Source organism: Rousettus aegyptiacus, unplaced genomic scaffold (assembly GCF_014176215.1).
Source record: "Rousettus aegyptiacus isolate mRouAeg1 unplaced genomic scaffold, mRouAeg1.p scaffold_m13_p_3, whole genome shotgun sequence".
Taxonomy (NCBI): domain Eukaryota; kingdom Metazoa; phylum Chordata; class Mammalia; order Chiroptera; family Pteropodidae; genus Rousettus; species Rousettus aegyptiacus.
Window position 1 is genome coordinate 50208332 of NW_023416306.1, and position 14406 is coordinate 50222737.

A 14406-nucleotide genomic window follows, 5' to 3' on the forward strand; every position below is an offset into this window, starting at 1 on the left:
AGGAAAGCCTGTTCAATAAATAGTGCTGGGAAAACTGGAAAGCCACATGCAAAAGAATAAAACTAGACTGCTACCTATCACCATACATCAAAATTAACTCAAAATGTATCAAAAACCTGAACATAAGACCTGAAACAATAAATTGCATAGAAGAAAAAATAGTTACTAAACTCATGGATCTTGGATTTAGAGAGGATTTCATGAATTTGACTTCAAAGGCAAAGGAAATAGAAGCAAAAATAAATGAATGAAATGGTATCAAACTAAAAAGCTTCAGCAAACAAAAGAAACTATCAACAAGACAAAGAGGAAACCAACCTAATGGGAGAATATATTTGCAAACAATGTTTCCGATAAGGCCCTAACATCCAAAAAATACAAAACTCATACAACAGTAAAAAAACAAACAATCCAATTAAAATAAGAGCAGAGGACTTGAAAAGACACTTCTCCCAACAAACTTATAAAAAGATGCTCAACATCGCTAGCTGTTAGAGAAATACAATCAAAATCACAATGAGATAACTTAGCTGCCAATAAAAATCTTGTCTGGTTAGTTAAAGCAAAAAAGGAGTTTATTTAAACATTAGTAGAGAGTTTACATAAACTCCATTAAGAATGAGAGAGCCAAATTTAGCAGATATGAAGATGTGAATTCCAAACACACTTTGGGAACCTCTCCAGGAAAAATTAGATTGCTACTTACCACTACTTGGCACCTCTGATACTAGGAACCTAGAGAGACCAGAAACTCCCACTACCACTTGTGCAAAACATAAAACTCCCCTGCCCAAGACTGCCACCTCATGTTGCTCCCATGCAATTTCAAGTGTGCGGTATATGACTGGCCAAATGCCTCCACTTTAGTTGTGAGTGGGTATAAGAAAATAAAATTTTTGGCATCTACTTTGGGAAGTCAGACTTGTAATATGGGTAATTACCAAAATGTAGGAAAGTGTTCAAAAATGCGGGGTGGTCGCAAGTGATGACTGTCTACTTTAAGTCACTGTTATTTAATGTAATAGAGAATTTGAAAATAAATCACTTCATCGTAAGTCAAAGTTTTATTTCACAAAAATGTAAAAAACGTTTTTAACTCCAGGGACTTCCAAATCAATAAAATACTGATAAGTTTATACAATTATATGAAACAATATTAAAAAAGAAACTATTTCTGGTAATACAAACAGAACTCAAAAAGAACAGTGAACATATCCAATACTTGTAATACAGCTAAAGTAGACTTCAATGATCAGAACTGCTACCTAATAATGTCATGTTCCAGACTAACAGAAATTTACTTGAGAAAGTCAACTTTCAATTTTAACCAATTTTATTATTTAAAAAAAAAACTACCTAAAACGTATTATATATTTCCCTGCTTATTAAAACAGGTAAGTAAAGTGTAATTTTATCTTTCCTTAATCGCTCAAGGTCACCATTATAAACTGAATGCAGTAGTCATGAGTAGTAAGAACTATTTCAGCAACTATAAATTAACCAGCCCTTTCATTCTGTTTTCATAGAACTTTTGACTTGTAATGTTGCTGTCTCCTAAATCTACTACTATAAAACAAAGGGAAACTACTGTATAAAAAAATAAAATACAGTGGAGACTGCCTTCCTTTAACTGGAACATATCACGAATTAGAGACCTAACTGCTGGACTTAAAGGCATTTAAAAAAAATAATTTAAATCTGTCCAAGTAATCAGCTAAAAATGATCAAATGTCCATCACATAATTAAAGTTATTACCATATGAACATATACATTAGAATTTCTGATATAAAAGTTGTTTTAACCTACTTGGGACAGCGACTTTTCTTCTCATCTCTTATGCCAAAGGTTTTAATTAAAAAAAAAAAAAAAAGATATGCCCAAAGCTAAAGCACAACTATAGTAATCCTATGATCTTTGCATCCTTCCATCTTCCAATATGACCTTTCCATATGATTTTGAAGTTCCTTTCTAAACCTAGTTTTTATACTACCGATAATCTCTGCTAGTCTTTCTTTTCGTATATTAGTTTCACACATACAGTACAATGGTTAGACATTTATATAATTTATGAAGTGATTCCCTCGATTACTCTAGCACCTACCTGGCACTACACACAGCCATTATAATAATGTTGACTATATTCCCTATGCTGTATCTACATCTCTATGACTGTTTTGTAACTATTAACTTGTACTTCTTCATTCCTTCACCTTTTTCACTCAGCCTTCCATTCCCATCCCCTCTGGCTATCTATCGCCAGTTTGTTCTTCGTATCTGTGAGTCTGTTTTCATTTGTTCACTTCTTTGGTTCCTTAGATTCTGCATATAAGTAAAATCATATGGTATTTATCTTTCCCTATCCAACTTATTTCACTCGGCATAACACCCTTTAGGTCCATTCATGTTGTTGCAAATGGTAAGATTTCTTCTTTTTTTTTTTTCAATGGCTGAGGCCACTAACTCTTGAGAGGGTATTAGAGTTCTAGAATTGATAGGTTGCTAGAATTTCAGGTATCACAATAGATGGTAGGGTAATTGTACAGAGGGAGAGAGGCTTTGTTTAGCAGTCCCATGTATCAAACCACATGTTGCTGCGTAAATGTCACATTTTCCTTCTGAGGACTCATAAGAAATCTTAGAACAGGCTCAAAAGACATTTAAAAAACTCTGCCTGTTGCACTAGCTATGTGACACATTACAAATTTTAATACTTCTTATATTTCTAATTATAGAAGAAAAGCATCCTTATTTCAGAAAATTTTGAAAACACAGGTAAAAATAAAGTACTACCGTTCTTGATACATTTTATGTTTTTATGTGAACTCTAAATTTGGATCCATATAAAGTTAACATCTTTTAGCACTGAAGAGAGGAAAAGAAGGCTACTATAACTAGGATAACAAAAATGAGGGAAAGGTAGATAATGAGGTTTGAGAGATTAGGTGAGGCCAAAGAATGAAAGCAGGGTCTAATACTCAGCCACTAAAGTTTTTATGTTTGCAGTTGACCCATGAACAATATAGGTTTCAAATTCATGGATCCACTTATATGCAAAACTTTTTTCAATATATATTTTTAAAACTTTTGGAGATTTTTTTATTACTGGGAAGCAATTGTATCTATTACACTAGGCTACCATAAAGCAATCGTATTTGCTGTTTCTTCATATCCATGCATTATATCTGTAAATTAATGTGAATTTTTTTCACATTACCTTTTCATTTTTGGTGTCTAGTGTTAGTAATATTTACAGTGTTTTGTATCCTATAAGACAATATTGATGTAGGTACCGACAGATGATTCATCTTGTAAACAGACAATATAACAGTATTAATATAGTACAGTCCTGTAGATGTGTTTTCTCTTCCTTATGATTTTTTCTCTAGCTTACTTTATTGTAAAAATATAGTATAAAATGCATGCAACATATAAAATATGTGATAGTTAACTGTTTATGTTACTGGTCAACAGCAGGCTATTAGTAGTTAAGTTTTGGGGAGTCAAAGTTATTTATGGATTTTTAACTGTGTGGGGGGCTGATGTCCCAAACCCTGTTGTTCAAGGGTCAACTGTACTTGCTTTATTTGGGGAGATGGTAAGTAATGGGATAGGTAAGTGGCATGATCAAATGTGCATTTGGAAAAGTTCATTCTAGTTTTAATGCAGAAAAGAGACTGGAATGAGGCAAGCATGGACACTTAAACCAATTAAGATTAGTCTAAGTAAGAGATGAAGGAACTGGGTGGAGGCAGAGAAGATAAGATTGAATTGGGCAGACTCAGGAGAGATTTAGGAAATAAAACTGTCATGATTTGGAGATGGATTTGATTTACATGTAAAGGAAAGGAAGGTGTCATGGATGAATCCCAGGTTCCTAACTTGCATAATCCAATACACAATGGTGCTACTTACCAAGAGTAAGACCAAATTTTAAAAGGAAAGATTATGATTTCATAGTTAATTTTAGATGTAATCAATTTGAAGATCTCTATATTGAATATCTTTTACCTCCAGACTTACTCTATCCTTCACTGTATAAAATGTATCAATCAGGAGCCTTACCCACTAGCTTCTCTTGTGTTCAGTCAAGGGAGCCCTAGAAGATGATCAGAGTAGGGTGAAGTATTTATTACACTGGCTCCCTCTCTGTAAGGCTGCCTTGGGCTGTGTCCATCAAAAGAAGACATCATTCAATACAATCTCTTCTTTGTACCTCTCCCTTATAACTCTCTCCTTGCTAACCCCAGTTAACAGCCTTCTCTCTTAATATTCTGCTGTATCTCAACCCCTTTGAAATAAATCCTCTTTGAATTATCCTGATTTGACTGTGCCACACTGATAACACATACAAAAGAAAATGTAAAGTAGACAAGAGACATGCATCTGTGTATGAGTCTTTTGCATATAAGTGGTATGGGCATGCATGAAATTATCTATGAAGAAATTGTAATGTGAGAAAAGGAGAAACTCTTGGACAAAATTTGAGATGTGGCAACTAAGAATCAGACAGAACTAAAGTATTGGACAATGATGACATTTAAGACTGAGAAAGAGTGACTGAAGTTAAAAATGTTTGAAAATTGGAGGTGGCTCCACAGTTTAGTGGTTAGAACATCTGCTTTACACGCAGAAGGTCCTGAGTTCAGGCCCCAGGTGGAACCATGGACCACGTCCTAGGTGTGCCAGGCCCCGGGTGTGTGCCAGGCCCTGGGTGCGTGCCACGAGCATGTGGCAGGAGACGTCCCACCTTCAGAGATCCAGTTCTTAAGGGGAGACAGCAATAACTGTAGGTCAGGGGTAGAAGTGGTGTGTGTGTGTGGGGGGGGTGGGGATTAAAGAGGGGGAAAAATAAATAAAATGTTTGAAAATTCATGTGTATTTAAGAAGGAGAGTAGGCATATTAAGTTTACTCCTTAAGTTAAGGATACATAATAAGCCATTTTATTGGTATAATTTATTAAATACTTTATACAGAACCAATATGATGTCAACTACTTTATCAATATAACCTCCTCACAACAATTTTAAGAAGATCACATTATTGTGGTAACATTCTTTAAAACATTAAAGAATTTGCTATGACCATGATTAAGAGCAAATTGCATGCACACATGCATGCACACATACACACAATTATTTATTTCCATCTCCATCCTCAAGAAAGACATATAAAAGAATGTTTACTGTAGCATTCTAGAAGAAAACACTAGAAATAATCCAAAATGTCCACCTCACCAGTTAAATGGATAAACTGTAACACAGTCAGATAATAGCACTTGAAATAAGCTAGAATGAAACAGCAGATAAATTTCACATACATAATGTTGAGTGAAACAGAAAGTTGCCATTTATATAAAGGTTATAACATGTAAAACAATGCTATATATTATCTACATATATATGTATGTGGTCAAAATATAGAAAATGCATCAAAATGACCTCTTTTTGTGATTATAATGGCATAACTGGGCCAAACTTACCTTCTCACTGTAAACAATTACAAAACTGAGCAAAATATATGAAACAAATTTTTTAGACACTTAATATAAAACAGTAAGAACTATGATCCCCAAGAGTGAAACAAATGAGGTGATCCCTACAATCACCTGGCTTTTTGACTACAAGCAATGTCTACACTACAAGTGTAGGGAAGGAGAACCCAAACAGTCCAGTGGAGTTCAGGATATGAAAATCAGTCCTGGGGCAAGATGAGGTACCTAGAAGTTATAATTCCAAAAAAAAGGAAGCTATGCAGAGAAGAGCATCAGAAATCTACACAAGGGTCCCCTTGAGACTTTGCTGAATACTACGAGCCTATGACTGCAGAGAAAAACTTGACAAAGTTTGGCAAGAATGAGTAGGAAATTGTAAACTCAGAGAGCTTACACACAATGGGGAGACTAGTTGGAGTGGATAGTCCTCAGTCATCACTTGAGGCATCCAATGGGGACCTTAGAGAGGTGATAGCTTAGTAGTAGTGTTGAAGTGGAATAGGGCTTGTCTAGGCCCACCCTAGAACAGCTTAAATCCTGGACTTGAAAGGATCACCAAACTGATCCACAGGGAACTTAGCTCCCTGCAAGAACAAAGCCGAATCCCTTTTATTTCACAAAGTAACATTCACAATGTCCAATTTCCAATAAAAAAAAAAAAGAAGAAGTGCTGAACATGCCAAAAAAGCTGAACTTATAACCAGGAGAAAAATCAGTCAACAGAAAGACCTAGAAAATACTAGGAGCTAGCAGATAAAAGACATTAAAATGTGAACATAATGATGAAAAATGATATTTAAAAAAGAACTAAATGTAACTTCCAGAGTCAAAAAAATACAATATCTGAAATAAAAAGTTCCCTGGATTAGACACTACAGAAGAAAAGATTAGCAAACTTGAAAATTTACCACAGAGAGGAAGATTGAAAGCCTACAGTATAGATCAGAGAAGCAAAATGAATACAAAACAGGATAATCAACACACACATATATAAACTCAATCATACCAAAGCCACATTACAATTAAATTTCTGAAAACCAGTAATAAAGATAAAACTTTAAAAGCAGTCAGAGAAATAAGATACATTCTGTACAGAAGAACAGCAGATTTCCCTTCAAATCTATGTATGGTAAAATATTTCATGCTTAAAGTGTTGTTAGGAAAAAAAAGAAAAACACACAAAACAAATGAACAAAAACCTGTCAACTTAGAATTATTCTCCTTCAAAACATAAGGTGAAATTTTTTTCAAACCAAAAAAATCAAACTTCAGAATTCATCACTGGCAGATCTACATTAGGAAAATGCTAAAAGAAGTTCTTCAGGCAGAAGAAAAATGACACCAGACAGAATCATGAATACAAAAGAAGGCAGAAAATGTTGGGAAGGGTAAATGTATAGTTAAATATACTTTTCCCCTCATTCTGAAATTTGTTCAAAAGATAACTAATATACATACAGTAACAGTGTATTGGGGTTTGTAACACATGTAGAAGTAAAATGTATGACAATAACAGCACAACAAATGGGAAGTGGTAAACGGAGGTATATTGTAAAGTGGTATACCATTTGAAGTTAGTTATGATGTTAATTTAGCCACTAAAAAAATTTCAAACAACGATGTATAGCTATTGCTTCTCAGCCTTTTGGCTAAGATCAAGTGATGTATACCTAATAAGCCAACAATGAAGATAACATGCAATATCAAAAATACTATCAGGGATAAAAAGGAACATTCATAATAAGTCAACCCATAAAAAAAAACCTAAGCATCATAAATATATATGCATCCAATTCCAGAGTTTCAAACTACATGAAGTAATCAATATCTTTCAAACTCAGAGTAGAAATAGACAATATTTTGATTTTCACTATACTAAAGTCAATTTTATTTCTATATATTAGCAACAAAAAACTATAAATTGAATTTTAAAAGTAATTTACAATTACATCAAAAACATGAAATATGTAGAATAAAGTTAATCAATATGTGGAAAATGTGTACACTAAAAACTACAAAACACTGCTGAGAGAAATTAAACAATTATCTTAAAATTTACTGATAATTTCCATGCATTCTCAAAATTCTCTTACTCTTTTTTTATAGGTATGATTCTGAAGTCACACAGAAATACAAAGATCATAGTAAAGCCTAACAATTCTGAAAAAAAAAAAACAAACGCAAAGTTGGAAGATTCACATTTCTAAATTTCAAGGCTTACTATAAAGTTATAGTAATCAAGTCAATATAGTATTAGCCTAAGGACTAACCAATAGATAAATGGAACAGAATACAAAGTCCAGAAAGACTCACAAATATATGTTCAACTGATTTTCAACAAATATGCAAAAGTAATACATTGATGAAAAAATAGTTTTTTTCAACAAATAATACTGGAACAACTGGCTATCCATACAGAAGAAAAAAACTTTACCCTTACCTCAAACCACACACAAAAATGAATTTAAAATGGATTATAGACTTAACCATAGAAAATAAAACTTAGAAATTTCTGAGTGGGGAAAAAGGAGAAAAATCTTTATAATCTTGGGTGAGCTAAGATTTTTTCAGTCACAAAAAGCACAGAACATTTTTTTAAATTGAAATTAAAGTTAATATTTTTTTTTCTCAAAAAACACTAAAAATGAAAAGACAGGCCACAGCCTAGGAAAAAAATATTTGCAATGCATATATATCTGACAAAGAACTTATTATATCTCGAGTATATAACAGAATTGTTAAAATTCAATAATAAAATGTATTGAAATGATAAAGTCAGGATAGTGGTTTCTTCCAGGGACAGAGAAAAAAACAACCAGGAAATCTTGAATATATCTATGTTTAATTTCTTTAAAAACTGTGGAGTAGTGGGTACATGAGCCTTTATTATAATTTTATTTATTCTTTGCTCCATGCTTAAAATACTTATAATTAAGAAAGAAGTAAACACTGTATCCAACGAGAGAGCTTAATTCATATTATTCCATTAAGTTATCATAGTCATTAAGACATGTAATAAAGAATTTTCCCTCATATCTTAGTCATCTATGGACACACATAAATATATGTAAAATTGGAGAAAAGAAAAAGATTCAGTCATATTTCTAGTTTCCTAATAGCCATTCCCACTTGGATGTTTAAATGTTTCCTTCATCACTTTTAACAACTTACTAAAAATTGAAGTTCACTGATCTCTTCCCACACCATGGACTCAAGCTCCTCCATGTTCTTTGCTGGTTCTATCATTTTACAAGTTATAAGAACAGTGCACTGCTTAAGAGCACAAGCTCTAGAGCCAAACTGCCTGTGTTCAGATGTTGATTACTGCTCAAAAACTGCCTCATCTTGGGCAAATTAATCTCTCTGAGCCTCAGAATAAATGCCGAACACATATAAGGTGCTTAGAGCTAAACCTGGCAAATAGTCATGCTCTATAAATGTTAACCACTCTTTTTTTTTATCTTCTTTTTGCTACTACCACTATTATTACAAATACATCCCAACTCATCTTTATTTCTTCCTTGTTCCCGTTATATCAAAGAAGGTACTAAGTCCTGATTGTTTCTAGAACAATCTGACCTCTCCCTATTTCTAGGTACCAGTAGTGGAGGTCTAGACTACTACAGCCTTCTTCCTGCAAGCCTTCTTTTCTTTAATTTCTTGCCATTCCAATTTATTACGCACTATTATCAGATTAATTTTTATTCCTCTCCATAAAATCCCCTTTGCTATAACACAAGTAGTTCTATGAGGCTCTGTATAAGGAAAAGAGTATTTTGCAGTGGGTTCCTAATTATAAAAAGTATGGTAGTAGAAAGTCTCAAGGTTGAGTACTAATCCTACAAATATCAGAGCAAGCTACATTTATTACTATGAGAGGAGTAATAATATATTATAAATTGCCTTTAAGTAGCATTAACAGTTCCCTATTACATCAGCAATCATTCCTAACATAGTTTGAGATTTGATTTAGTATATAAAATTTCCAGTCTTTTTTGAGTACTCACCTTTTTGGATCCTAGTCTCATTTTAAGTAAAACATTATATAACTACCACCAATCTATCCTCCCAGGTCCTAGAAGGTAACACTAATTGAGCACAACACCTTTCCTGACGAGTCCGGAGTAAGAAGTTATCCAGAAAATTAATACCAATGGAGGAAATGGCAGAGGTGAACCTATGTGTCATTTTGAATTACATAATCTCTGGAGTTTTTCCTAATTTTAAGGGTCTATGAGTCTATTCTAAAGCTACAAAATCTATATAAAATTCCTCTAACTTAAAATAATTCATCTGAAAGAAAATCTAGAAATCTAGAAAGCATTCTGAAATCTTTTATAAAAGTTTTTTTGGATTGCTTTAAATAATTTGATTTAAAATTTAAAATTGTACTTTTTAACAAATTTCATTGTGATATTTCATTACAAATTCATAGTTTGGTGATAATGCATTTTGGAACACTACTAAAATGGGCCCAGAAATTTGCTATGGGCACACAAAAGTTGCACAGCTACTTTTTGAAAAGTAGTTCCTGGAAATCTGAACAATATGAACTTAATTTTTTTTTTTAACATTTACCTTTTTTCTTCTTTTGCTCTCAGCTGTTCTTCCTGTCTCAAAACTTGAACCATTATAGATTCAAAAACTCCACTTGTCAAGCCTGCCAAACTTCGAGTTGTTGACCGACGCCTTGTTGAAGTACATGCAGTTCCCTTCTCATCCTCCAATCCATAATAGCCTCTAGATGTAACTGCTATCGTTGTCTTTTCTCTCAAGTGCCTTAGAGAAGAATAAGTCAATTCACAAGGTCAAATCTTCTGGGTAAGCAATCAACCCCCTTAACCAGCATGTCAAGAAGAATCTCTTTTGCTAATTATAAAAAAAACTATTTAGTTCAACCTTCTTAACTATGCTCGATTGTTATCCTCCCTAAAAGGTGACAGTCCCTTCCCTACACTTAAAAAAAATATAAAACTCAATCATTAAAATTAAGGTTTAAAGCACTATCTCTTTAATGGAAAAAAGTTTACTGTTTGCAAAATTAAATGTAGCTTATATCTTTACATCTCTTCATGTATTTCATACTACCTATCATTGTAATGGGAAAACATACAATAACACAAAAAGATATGGGGAAAGAAAATTTATGATATACAAACACTTTGAAGAAATAATAAACATGTGATACGTATATACAATGGAATACTTCTCAGCCATAGAAAAAATTCTGCCATTTGTGACAACACAGGTGATCTTGAAAATATCACATTAAGTGAAAAAGTCAGATAAAAAAAGTCAAGAACCGTATGATTTCATTCATACATGGGTTATAAAACTGAAATCAATAATCAAACAAAAACTCAGACACAGATGTCTAATATTATAGTGGTTACCAGAGTAAAAGGGGGATAGAGGAGAGGCAGAAGAGGGTAAAGAAGGTCAAATACATGGTGATGGATGGAGACGACTTTGGATGGTAAACACACAATGCAATATACAGATGATGTATTACAGAATTGTACACGTGAAACTTATTTTATTAATCAGTCACCCCAATAAATTGAATAAAATTTAAAATAACATTAAAAAACAAAAGTATAAACAAAGTATTTATAAAATTTTAAGTTGTACCACAATATATAATTGTAAATTTGGAAACCTTATGACTAAACTACAAAAAGAATCTAAAATTCTAGATTTCCTCTTCAACTTCACCACAAATGTCTCCTTACTCTATATTTTATTAATACACCAAGATACTAAACTAATGTTTAATGATATTGATAAAAAAGTTTCTCAATTTGCTTAATTATCCATAAACCCCCTTAGTGGATTTGAAATAACATTAAAATCATTTACATTGGCAAAAGAAGCATTGCATTAAACTTATAAAGTTTTTAAGCCTAGACTAAAAACAACTTCTTAATTTATATCTATATGTGTTAATTGTAAAAATATCTGCTCTTCTACCTTTGTAAAATATGCCTGTGCTTTTAAAGGTTTTGTACATGTTGTTTCTACAATGGCAAAATCAAGTCATTACTCAAAGTAAGCAATTGATATGCTCATAAGTATACAAATTATAAGTTGACCCATGTAGTCATTATTTTCTTGCTCTCCTATAGGCTTTAATATAGAATAGGCTAAATGTTCTCTATGATATAAACCTTTATGGCATGAAATACAATTAAACTCCTGTCCATCTTAGACAATGTTCAGAGTGATTTATTACTCTGAGTCAGAATAACTTTAAAGAATATACTTTCAGACTATCTAGGTCCTACAAATGATATTGCAAGTCTCAACTGAATTGTGGCACTATTATGTGTTTCCTCTGTTACCCAGTAATATTTTAACTAACTCAGCTTTAGGTAGGGCATGAACTGTTAAACTGGTTTTCCAGTAATTTTGAAGAATTTGGGCTAATCTATTTACACTTTTTAAGCTATGATTCTTTTATGTAAAATAGCATTACCTCTGTAGGAAAGCTAATTTGGCTGGAAGTAAGGAATGTGGGCTCAAAGAAAATAAGATGACTGGCAATAACATAATGAATGGATATACTTAGGTTCATTTCAGTATAGAGTTTTCGTTGGTGAACTAACTAGGTCTGTAATTTCACTTCTCCATCAATACTAATAAAAGAGTATTAGTAAATAATATTGCATTAAAATGATGATATCTCAGGTCACAGTGTATGTAAGAGCACTGGAGATAAAGAGAGTCGAGGGAAATATGTCACATGACTAAATTATTATTTAAACAAGTCAGAAACTCAATTTTACCCTTAAAGTCATTAAGCAGAGAAGATAAATGATAAACTTTTTTTAAAAGCATTTTCTCAGAACAAAGAGAAATTAACAACCTTTATTATTCATCAAAAACATTTATAAGCTTTAATACTTATAATTCATAATTAAAAAACAAAAAAAAATGATGTTTCTCTTATGTCAACAAATAAAGATTAAAAGACTGATATTACTCAGTGTTGGAGTGGGTTGAAGGAAAGCAAAATTCTCATACGACATTACTGGGTGCATAAAATTGGTACAGCCTTTTCGGAAGTCAGTTTGGTAATAATCATTAAGATTTAACTTGCATATACCCTTTTACCCATCATAGTTCCAGGAATTCACCCTACAAACAAACACCTCTCCACACTGTAAACAATAAAACACATACACGCAGTATTGCTTATTTTAAATTTTTATTTTTCAATTAGAGTTGACATTCAATATTATTTTATATTAGTGTCAAGTGTACAGCACGATGTAGTGGTTAGACATTTATATAATTTACTAAGTAAAACTTGATTAGTTTAGTACACACCTGGCACTATAGTTATTACAGTATTATTGTACTGTTTTTCATTTAAAAAATAACTCCTATAAACACAAATGTCCTTTGATATGAGACAGATTAAATAAGGTAATGTACTAGAATATAAAATAGCATCAACCCTTTAAAAGAAATAAGGGGAAAAAAAGAAATTAGGTCAATCAATACGTAATTACTATAAAAGATATCCATATTGTACTGCTGAACGTAAAAAAGAAGTTTCTGAACAAAATATATTTTTCACCTAAAAGGAATTATATACAAGTATATATGTAACCTGCATAGGGCACCAAGTAGTGTATATGTTTGTGTACACGCAAAAGTTCAAAGTCTCACCTAGACTACTGCAATCTCTTCATGACAGTTCTCCTAGCTGATTTCCCTACGGTCTATTCTTTATACAGCAACTGAGGTAACTCTTTTAAAAAGGTAATCAAATTATGTCATTCCCCTTCTCTGTCTCCTCCAAAACCTTCCTTCCAGTTATACTTAAAATATAATCCAAAATTCTGATGGCCTACAAGACCTGGTGTGCTATGGCCCTCATCTACCTTTCCAGACCTCGGTTTCTACCACTCTCCCCTTAGCTCTTGGTGTCCTGGCCACAAAAGTCTCTCTGTTATTGTCAGTCACACCAAAATCTTTTTTGTACCTGATCTTCCTCCCGGAAGGCCTTCTTCCCCCAGATTTTTGTATGGCTAGAAACTATCACTTCATTTAAATCTCTGTTCAAATGCTAGCATATCTGAGAGAACTTCTCTATACTAGGGATACTCTGTCACTTTCTATTCCTCTATTCCCTTGTCCTGGTTTTTCTTCATGTTATTTATGACTACATTGCATTACATAATTAATATATTATTACATAATCTATTTATTTAGTAATTAAATATACCCACCAGAATCAAAGCTCCAGGAGGAAATGACTTTGTTTTGTTAGTGGCTGTATCTTCAGAGCCTCATGTGTGTATGTGAGAGTGGGGCGTTGGGGGTGGAAAGAGACATACAAGCCAAGTTGTTTATTTTTCATCTTAAATTTACATCCATAATTAAAGTTGAAAATTTTGATCATCTATTTTGTCCATAGGATAAAATCCTGGTTAAACATGTTACTAACTACTCCAGTTTCATTTATCAGGGAATAAAATGCAGAAAAATAAAAGGGCTCATGTTCAAATAAAAATTGTCAGATAATTAACCAATGATCAAATATACTAACTCTCCTTTTCTAAAATTCAAGTTTTTTTCCTGCCTCTTAGAAAAATTATTTCATGGAATCAGTCTGATAATAGTTTGAAAATAATGGATTGCTACCTATAAGCAAAAGCTAAGCAATAATTTTGGTTCACTCACTGAGTCTTATATTATCCTTTCTTTTTTTTTTCCACAAAGCAGAGAGAGTCTTTTCTGTGTTGTTAATACATCCCAAGTATCAGAATTCAGAGGTTCATCTGTGTTTAAATTATTGATCTAAGTATTACGAAGGAACTGAATTGATATTAAGCTTTACTTACTCATAGTTAATATATGAACTAACACTGGCCCCCTGCTAAAAACAGATGTTTGGAAAGATTT

General features: G+C 32.6%; 1 protein-coding gene across 4 annotated transcripts in view; it reads right to left on the reverse strand.

The window, feature by feature from the left end:
• KIAA2026 (KIAA2026 ortholog) overlaps positions 1-14406 on the reverse strand; it is an 89003-nt gene that overhangs the window by 56164 nt on the left and 18433 nt on the right. For 3 of the 4 annotated variants that reach the window (XM_016138371.2, XM_036218289.1, XM_036218288.1), the window contains exon 2: positions 10072-10272. The exons of the other annotated variant lie outside the window; for it this stretch is intronic. In XM_016138371.2, coding sequence (XP_015993857.2) covers positions 10072-10272 — 201 coding nt within the window. The remainder of the gene's footprint in view (positions 1-10071; positions 10273-14406) is intronic. 4 annotated transcript variants of the gene reach the window in all.